Source organism: Dioscorea cayenensis, chromosome 9 (assembly GCF_009730915.1).
Source record: "Dioscorea cayenensis subsp. rotundata cultivar TDr96_F1 chromosome 9, TDr96_F1_v2_PseudoChromosome.rev07_lg8_w22 25.fasta, whole genome shotgun sequence".
Lineage (NCBI taxonomy): Eukaryota > Viridiplantae > Streptophyta > Magnoliopsida > Dioscoreales > Dioscoreaceae > Dioscorea > Dioscorea cayenensis.
Window position 1 is genome coordinate 20,360,368 of NC_052479.1, and position 10,421 is coordinate 20,370,788.

The window sequence follows — 10,421 nt, forward strand, 5'->3', positions numbered from 1 at the left end:
ATACTTAACATTTACACACACATATATAAAGTAATTTGTCAATCCAAATAAATTCATCATATATATATATACACACATGATACAACATACATCCACATACAAGGCACTTAAATCAATCGCTAAATTCAACAATTCAATTATATATATATATATATATTAACATAATCAAACATATAATCCATATAAGCATAAATAAATTACTTACCTCTTGTCTAACATTAAACCAAAGTTTGTGCACCTTTTGCTTTACCACTATCTGGCTCACTTGTAAACCGGTATTGATCTTTTAAAATTCAATATAACTTATTTAGATTAAAAAGAAGATCTAAAAGAGAAAAATTGGCCACTTTGTGAGGAAAATAAGGGGCCGTTTGGATTCGGAATAGGAATGAGAAGAGGGGGGATGAAAAGAAGGGAGGAATGAGAATGAGAATAGGGGGAATAGGGATGATTATGAAGAAGGTGTTTGGCTGGTGGGAATGAGAGTTAGGAATAGGAAAAAAGTAAGAGAGATATGATGAAAAATTACATGTATATCCTTTTGTGTAAATAAAAATCATTTGTATAAAAATAATTAATTATGTTTAATAATAAATATTTCACATTATTTATTATTAAATATTTAGAATGTAATTATTTATTTTTAATTTAGTATAATTAAATATTTAAACTTAATATAATTAATTCACATATTTAATTAATATATTTAATTATAATAATTAAAATAATGATAGTTAAAAAAATAATGATGTTTAAATTATTTTTATTATGTTAATCAATATGTAAATATGTTATTATAATTTAAATTTTTTTATAATTAATTATTTAAAGTAATAATTTTTATTAACATATAATTAATTAACAAAAAAATAAAAAAATTTCACTTATAAAATAATTTAATTATTATTATTTTTTAATTATTATTTATTTGAAATTAATATAATTAAATTAAATTAAATATATTAATTTCAAATATTAATTAAATGTAAAGAGAGGGGTAATATAGGTATTACACCCTATTACCCCTCTCATGAGTCCCATTACCCCCAATTTTGGGAGTACTGGGACTCCTCTTGATGGGATGGTCCAACCATCCCATCAAAGCAATGGGACTCCCATTACCTAATCCAAACATGGGAGCGGGATGCATAGGGTGCTTGTGATTCCACTCCCAAGGATTCAATTCGTAATCCAAACGCCCCTAAGAGAATAATTTTAGGGGTTAAGATGTTTGATCTTATCACTCTCTAACAAGGGATTTATCATGCAAAAAATACATACTATAACGCAGAGGATAACAAAAATTTTTAAAGGCAAGTAAACATGATAAAACCCTAACACATGCCAGAACTAGGATTAAATTCTAAATAAATAGATAATTAAAAGTTATACTTTCTTTTGATGACGATTATGAATACACCTTGTTTCCCCGAAATTGAAAAGGACTGCGAATCGCGACTCCCCTCTACTATCATGTACATACGAACGCCTCTAGGAATCAAGCATGTATGCTAGTACCTCAAGAAACAACACTTGTTTCTTGGTTTGAATAGCAAGCACCCGAGATTCAAGAGAAAAGAGGATGTAGGCACGGTGGCAGCGGGATCCGACGGCAACGGCCAAGGGAGAAGAGTGGGTAGTGGCCAGGGTTTCTTAAGAGACAATCTCTCAATCACTCTATTTTTCTCTCTCTTTCATATTAGGGTTAGACCATCTATTTATATTGGAAACCTAAAACCCTAATTTACAAAAAACCCTTCACTCCTAATCAAATTAGGAATCTCTTCTTTACTTGATTAATTAAACTATTTTAATTAACCAAATCGATTAGATTAGATCAACACTTAATAAGACCCAACCCGAATAAGCTATTCACTCCACTTAATTTAGGTTTTTCACCAAAACCCTAAATAGGTGATCCAATAAGTAACAAATACTGAACCTTCATCCCGGCATTAGTAGTGTACAATCCTGTAGGTCCATTTAACATTTTCAATGAGTTTAAACAATTTTAATGCTCATAAATCATAATTATTCTCTACCAAGATAATATGATTACCCAATATAAAATGAAGGTCAATTTTGAGAATTAACGGAACCTATTGTAACCCCATACAATCTTTGCCACTAAAATCTAAATTAGCGTAAGGCATGGAGTGAGTCACCCTTATTTTAATGTTAATTAATTTCTTGATCTCTTAGTGAACTCGACTAGGTCAAGTAAATGATAACTCTTATCATTTCCCTGGGCTGGGCCATGCACTACCTCAGTCTCACTAATCAAGTGGCTGCTGATATTCACTCTCTCTAGCAGAGGGGCAATCCCTTCACTTTACTCATTTCTCTCAAAGATGAACAACGACATGGCCAAACATACCCGCATTTGTCACTCCGCTTATGAATGACGTTAAGCGTAAGTTAAAGTATGTAAGGATTCATCCGAGATCTATAATGATTTCAGGTCAAAGGATTTGAGTACAAGAATTGCTTAAGAAAAACACTTATGACTTTACAATCATGTAGTGTTCTCAGCCACGCATCGATATAGGTACATCTGCTCCCTCAACATGTATCTATGTCCTTTGATTGATATCCCATATCCTATGACTCGTAAAACAAGGCCATCTCACGAAAGACATACTAGTCTTAATTTATTTTCATTCCCATGAAAATAATTGACTAGGGACATTTAGAATATTTTTCTAGTTTATGCTTCAAGATTTTACTATCCAAATTACGCATTTGATAACTTGAGCAGAACCAATATTCAAGGATATTTAATCTTCTATACACAAAAATAATAATAGATAAAACGACGCCTCATAATAATTATCCAAATAATAAGAGTTCATACAATGTATTTTGGCTAGGGTTTACACTAACAATCTCCCACTAGCACTAGTCCCAATCAGGCATAACTCTAAGACCAAAAGACCTAAATGGTTTGGCCTAGCCAACTGCTTGGTTAAAGGATTGGCTATCATTGTCTTCTCTAGCAATCTTGCAAACTTATTTCGAGGATGTTACTGTTGCATAAATTTCCCAAAAAATAAAATAAAAATAAAACATAAAGTAATAAAATATTTTCAAGGGTTGTTTTTGAACGTTTTCACGCCTCTTCACTTCATAGCAGTTGTGATGTGAAGAGATTTCTCAAATTTATAAATACCCCCTCCAATCATTTTAAAATCTTATCTTGTGCCTTTTTAAAAGATTAAAACCTAACTTTTCGTAAAAATCTTCTTCCCCGTATTGAGAACTCTTATCCTTCCTGGTTCAATTGAGTTCTTGAGAAAAACAAAGTGCAAATTTGTTTCTCAATCGAGAGATATTGTATCCAAAAGAATATTATTCCTCGAGACCGCTTTGCACCTAGTGGGAGAAATAATATTCAAGAGACAACTTCTCTGAAGTGCCTTGCCTACACCTTTCAATTTTTCTTCCCTGCTCTTCTTTTCATTCTTTTCTTATATATAGATTCTTCATTAAGTTTCCATACCTAGTGCATTTATATCCAACAATTCTTGAATATTATTTTCCTTCCAATGGCAACTCCTTCAATCAAACCATTCTCTTATGAAGTGGAAAGGCTAGAACGATTCAATGTCATGAATTACAAGCGTGTGGAGTATGAAGATTTACTACCAATTATCCTTATTGAAAGTAGCATATGTTCTCCATGAGTATTATCCATTTGAGGATAACACCATCATTAACAACAACAATAATGGAGAGGGAAGCCACTCATCTAACAACACTGGTGGAGAAGGATCAAATAGTGGGGGCAATAAAAGCATTACCAACAATCAAGGCTTGACGAAAAAGCAAGAGAAATGGTTAGAAGATGACTATATTTTGTCGAATGTAGAGGATGGCTTAGGAAGTTAGAGGATGGTCTCTTGTCAAGGTTACAAAAAGTTGAAGGTCATTGACTTATATCCCTTTGGGTGGGCAGGGACCGGAAGAGTTGAAGAAGTTGAAGAAACACATGAACATCAAAGCAATAGGGAATGAGTGTAGTATCACAAGAGGTTCTCTCGAGAACTCTCATGTTTGCCAACTACTCGACTTCATATAGAATTGGAGAACGTGAGTTCTTTTTCATTTGATACTTTTAAGTCGCAAAGATCATGGATTCTTGAATGAACTAACAATTGAATCATGCCCACAGCTTGAGGAGCTTGTGATGAATGGAAGTCGACTCATCTCAATTACCCTCACAATCACCGATGACGAAAAACTCGCAAAAAAATTAGTTGGACAGATATATCACCTCCAGAATATTTTCATGCGTTGAAGGTGTTATTTATATCAAAATGTAATTTGGCGAGTTTCGCTTGGGTCTTGCATCTCCCATGTCTTGCTTTATTAAATATACAACATTGTGCGAGAGGTAGAGGAGTTGTTTTATGTGGAAGAGAGAAATTCATCGAGTCTCGTAACGCCCTATGTTCCCAAAGACTGCATTATTTATTTTTAGTGTATCTACCAAAAATTAGTGAGCATAAGCAATTTTAGGGTGGAATTCCCTCAACTTTCATATCTTTCGAGTGCATGAATGTCTTAATCTTAAGAAGCTTCCATTCAAGAGTGGCATTAACAATACCAAAGAATACTCATTGGTTGTGAGAGAGAATGGTGGGAAAGCTTAGATTGGGATGATGCCACCATCCCATCTCACATTTCACTTCCCATTCAACAAAGGTCAAGAACTTTGCGCCTTGCATGCTTATTTTTTTCATTCTTTAATTCAACAACACATTTCAAATACTACTCCCTCGGTTTTATTATAAGTGTCTATTTTTAAGCTGCTTTAATGAAGGAGGAAAGTAAAAATTAAAAATTTCATTAACATTTAACTTGTTAATTTATTTTGTCCATTTTATCAATTTCTCTCTTTATCTACTAAGGTCATCCATTTAATATGGTAATGGTGGAAAATGATGTATTTAAATAGAATGGAAATAAATTTAAAAATTAATATTTAAATTGGGTAATATTCTCGCATAGAAATAACCATCTGCTTTATATTTATTTTCAACTTCTTCTCATGTATCGTGGAGTCATGAATATTAAGCCAATGTACATTCTTAATTTTTGTTGTCTAATTTATTAAAAATATTTTTCTATTAATGAATTCAATTGCTATAATATAAGAACTTTTTTTAGTTATAAGATTCATATTCATGTTTAGTTATTACTATATAAGGAGTTACAATATTCATTATATCCGCACTCCCTCTATAAAATCTCATTTTGGAAGGGCATTCATTTATCTAACTTATGTATGTCTCTTTCCATTGCTTATTATCTTGTTTGAAAGCCAGTATGTATATATATATATATAGTTTGGCATGCACCAATCTAACACCAAGACTTGAAATATTATTAAACACACGAACATTGTTTGAAAGCACGAAAGTAGATGTACAAGTCTGTCACTTAAACTAGCAACATTAACTTATTAAGAATAATTGATCTGTTGAATATTCATGTCTTTGGCAAAGATGTGTATGAGGCATCGATGATGAAAAGGTTCTTCAAGTTTTCTTTTGTTCCGTGTCCGGGCAAGTTTGAGATCATCTCATGTATAAACCAAGTAAGATCATCATTTTGGAGAAGATGTCCCTCTTTTTTTCCAAATTGAATGTGCAACTTATAACATTTCGAAATGATGCCATCCTTTGATGTGTCTTTAATTTCCCGAGTTTGCATCTCGAAAAGCTTGTCGAACCACAAATTCTCTTTTGCGATTAATCGATGACCTACCAAATTTTGTGTGGAATTATGCTTTGGATTGCTCTGTGTTGTTTCTGGTTTCTCTTGTCAAATTAGAACACTTTGATGGGTTTCTTATCTATGCCGGTGTGAAGACATTATTATTTGGTTTCTAAGGTCTGATTGCCATTATTGATGTCAAATTAGATATGGCTCTGTGTTGTTTCGGTTTCTCTTATCAAATTAGAACACTTTGAATGGTTTCTAAACAACACTTTGATGGGTTTCTTATCCATGAACTCCGTTGAGAGAGAGAGAATATATGAAACTTTTTCTATTATTAATTATTCAAAATAATTCTCATATTTTACATATCACTCTCACACTTTCTCTCACTATGCACTGCTTCTCTCTCTAGATGCCTACACTTACTCTCTTGCTCTCACTCTTAGCACTCACTCTCACTTAGCTTTCTTGCTTCTTCATGGTTACATTAGCAATGGAGAGCATGTATTTATAGGGTGATAAGTCGGTGGTAGCTTAGCATACTTGAAGATTCTAGACTAAAGAGGTGGTGGTGAGAAAATGAGGCGGTGGTGAGAAGCTTCATGAATATTGGTGGTGCTGCCTTCTAGAAGCCAAGGTCGGTGGCTTCATTACTCCCCCTCAGCACCAACTTATTCAGAATTGTTGATCTACTAACTATTCCAAGTTGTGTACGTATGTCTTCAAACTTCTTTGTGTTGAACCCCTTTGTAAATATATCAGCAATTTGGTCTTCTGTTGGCGTCAGCTTCATGTAGATCTCACCTTGCAGCACTTTTTCTCTTAGGAAGTGGTAGTGCACCTCAATATGCTTGGTTCTAGCATGAAACATTGGATTTTCTGCTAGGCATACTGCTGACCTGTTATCACAATGAAGTATTACCTGTTCAATCGGTTGGTGAAGATCCTTTAGCAATTGCATCAACCACGTGCTTTCTTGTGCTGCCATAGCTGCTGCTCTATACTCGGCTTCGGTGGTGGAGAGAGATACGGTAGCTTGCCTCTTACTGCACCATGACACTGCTCCTGATCCCAAACTGAAGATGTAACCTGTAGTCGATCGCCTCGTGTCACAATCTCCAGCATAATCAGCGTCGCAATACCCAGTTACTTGGCATCTTTCACCTTTACGATACAGAATACCGTAAACTGTAGTTCCTTTTAAGTATCGCAGTATCCGCCGAACTGATTCCAAATGTGGCTTCTTTGGATTTTGCATGTAACGGCTTGCTACTACAACTGCATATGCCAAGTCAGGATGAGTAAGGGTTAGATAGATAAGACTACCTACCAGTTGTCGATACATCCTTGGATCTTCCAAGTCTTTCCCTTCTCCTGCACGAAGCTTAATGTTTGGCTCCATTGGTGTAGACAGTGGCTTGCACTCCAGCATCCCGTATGTTCTTAGAAGATCCTTTACATACTTTTGTTGACATAGGAACATACATTCCTTTGTCTTCTCAACTTCGAGCCCCAAGAAATGCTTCAATTCTCCAAGCTCTTTCATCTGGAACCAAATTGAAAGATTTTCCTTTGTGCGTTGGATTTCTTTAGTGAGATCTTCTGTTAAGATGAGGTCGTCAACGTACACCAGTACTATAGCTATCTTGTCTCCAGCGTGCTTGATGAATAGGCTCAAATATGATGCTGTCAACTTGTAGCCACTTTGTACAAGAAACTCTGCAATTTTTCCATACCATGCTCTTGGAGCCTGCTTTAAGCCATATAATGCCTTCTTGAGCTTGCACATATATTCTGGATGAGCCTTGCTCTCGAATCCTTATGGTTGATCCATGTAGATGTCTCTATCAAGCTCTCTATGTAGGAAGGCATTCTTCACATCCATCTGCCAAAGCTTCCATCCTTTGCTTGCAGCTAGTGCCAATAGTACTTGCACCATTGTTATCTTTGCTACTGGACTGAATGTCTCTTCGTAGTTTATTCCATACTGTTGCGAGAATCCTCGTGCCACAAGTCGAGCTTTGTACCTTTCAACTATTCCATCTCGCTTCGAGTTTTTCACTTTATACACCCACTTACATTAGATTGGTTTTTGCTTCTTCGGCCTTGCACCGATCTCCCACGCCCTCGATTTTTGCTTGAGAGCTGCTATCTTTTCCTCCATTGCTTTCTTCCATTTATCACTTTTAAATGCCTCTTGATAGGATGTTGGTTCTTCAACTTCCATGATTAGTGCAGCATTTGCATACTTAGGATTGGGATGTCTTACCCTAGATGATCTTCTTAAAAGTGGAGGCATTTCTTCTGTAGAGTCTTCTTCCGCTTCTCCATGAACTTTTGTCTTCCATGGGCTCTTGGTCTTTGATGATCTTGGACTTGTGTTTTCTTCAGTTGTTGTTGGTATCTCTTGAGCTTGGTCTTGTAACTGTTCTTCGACTATTGGCTCAGTCTCCTTCATATTTGGTTGAACTGAGTCTGTTGAAGGCCACCAAGCTGAAGATTCATCAAAGACCACATTCCTGGATGCGTAAATGCGCCCAGACGTCGGATTACAACATCTCCATCCTTTTCTCTCATCATCATAGCCGACAAAGATGCATCGTACCGCCTTCTTGTCGAACTTGGTACGAAGATGATCTAGTACAAAAACATAACACACATCCAAAGACTTTGAAGTGACTTACTGTAGGTTTGATCTTCCATAGTCTTTGGAATGGAGAGAGAAATCCTATTTTCTCCTGCGGAAGCCGGTTGATGATGTGAGCTGCCGTTCTCATACATTCAGCCCAAAATCTCCCTGGCACATTCTTGGCATATAGCATACTTCTGCATATCTCTGCTATATGCCGGTTCATTCTTTCAGCTACACCATTTTGTTGTGGAGTGTTGGGGCAGGTCAATTGTCTTCGAATCCTATGCTCCTTCAGATAGGCATTAAACTCTTGAGAGAGATACTCTCTTCCATTATCAGTACGAAGACACTGTACCTCCTTGTTGAGCTCATTCTCCACCTTCTCCTTAAACTCTTTAAACTTGGAGAATGCTTCAGATTTTTCTTTCATGAAGAATACCCATACGTACCTCGAGAAGTCGTCGATAAAGGTCACCATGCATGTATTTAGCACCACTAATAGATGATTGTTTGACTGGGCCAAATACGTCAGAGTGCACCAACTCCAAAGCTCCTTTGCTCTGAATTTAGATTGCTGGAAGGGAAGTTGATGAGCCTTACCGAATTGACACCCAGCAGCATATTGTGCCGATTCGTACTTCTATGTCAGACAGGCCTTTGACCATTGACTTCTCCATCATTAACTTTAGCTTGTGGTAGCTCACATGCCCCAGTCTTGCGTGCGGAGATCGAGGGCGTCTCGTTCTTCGGGGTCTTGTCCACATAGGGCTGATTCGCAGACATCACATAGATAGACTCCGGTTTGCGACCTTCCATTCTCGGAGTGCACGATGCCTCATAGATTACGGTATACCTTGACTTCTTGTGGCCCGAATACCACATAGTTTTCCTTGTCGTTTGTCGGTTGTGAGGCCCGACAGCGAGGTTCTTTTCATCCGGGAACGTGATAGACGTCCTGCAACTTAATTTGATCTGAATTGAAGCGCGGGGAGATAAGTGTCTTACCGATGTGGGTGATGGGCAGCTTGGAGTTATTAGCTATTACAATCACCTGCTTCCCCTTGTACCTCTCCAGGCCCTCTAATTTCTTAATGTCACTTGTCATGTGGTTGGAGCGGCCGAGTCGATGATCCGAGTCATTCTCATAATTGATCTTCTTTTGCTTTTGTTATTCTTTGTCGGAGCTACCATCTCTTTCTCTTCTTGCTCCACCACTTTGGTGGTGACCACTTCCAAATCTTTCGCTTAACATCCCTACTCTTCTTCACTATCATACCTTCCTTGATGTTTGGTATCTTGGAAGCTCTGTTCTTTGTATTTCCTTGGCCTTTCTTCTTATGCCAGCGTTTTGTGCAGAGTGCCCTTTCTTTCCACAGTTGTAGCAGCGGTCATCTCGACTGTCACCTCCTTTGGATGGACGGTTGCTGGTACTCCTTTGATTTGCAGAGCTCCCACGAAAAAGTCGGTCTTTTCCTTTGGCCTCCTTCTGTCGGCTTGTTTTTGTCTTCAGTTGTAGGTCTCTGCTTTGGGTTGAATCGACCTTTCCTCCCTACCACTAAAAAAGTGCCTCCTCCTCTTGCTTCAAGGAAACACCCGACCATCCGCTTAGCTAATCCTTCTTGATTGGCGAGCATATTCTCCCGGCTCCAACAATGTTGGTTGTTTTGTGACCTCGAGCAGTGACCATAAACCCATCGTATTCGAGGGTTTAAGGCCATTGATTTTTATCCTCCTCATTCACTGCTCACTGATCTTCTCTTCAGGGGTAACCTGTGCAATCTCACTGCATAGTGATTTTACTTTGGTGAAATCTTGACTAATCGTCATACTTCCTTGCGTGATCATCGACTCACTTTCAAGTAGTTGGAGGCGAGCATCATTCTTCTTGGAGAATAGTGTGGCGAGAGTTTCCCATGCAACTTTTGGTGTAGCGAGCATCTACGATATACTCCAACAACTCATCTTCCACGACTGTTCTTAGAACGAAAACATCGCCTTACACGCCTTGATGCGCCACTTTCGCGAGCCTCATCTTTTTGACTTCTCGCCGCGGAACCTTCTTCTC

At 37.3% G+C, this 10,421-nt stretch overlaps 1 protein-coding gene across 1 annotated transcript; it reads right to left on the bottom strand.

Moving 5' to 3' along the window:
• Positions 1-6,349: 6,349 nt before the first annotated feature.
• Positions 6,350-7,097, bottom strand: LOC120268571 (secreted RxLR effector protein 161-like). Its single transcript, XM_039275909.1, has one exon. The coding sequence runs from the start codon at positions 7,067-7,069 to the stop codon at positions 6,350-6,352; it is 720 nt and encodes a 239-aa protein (XP_039131843.1). The 5' UTR covers positions 7,070-7,097.
• Positions 7,098-10,421: the final 3,324 nt, after the last annotated feature.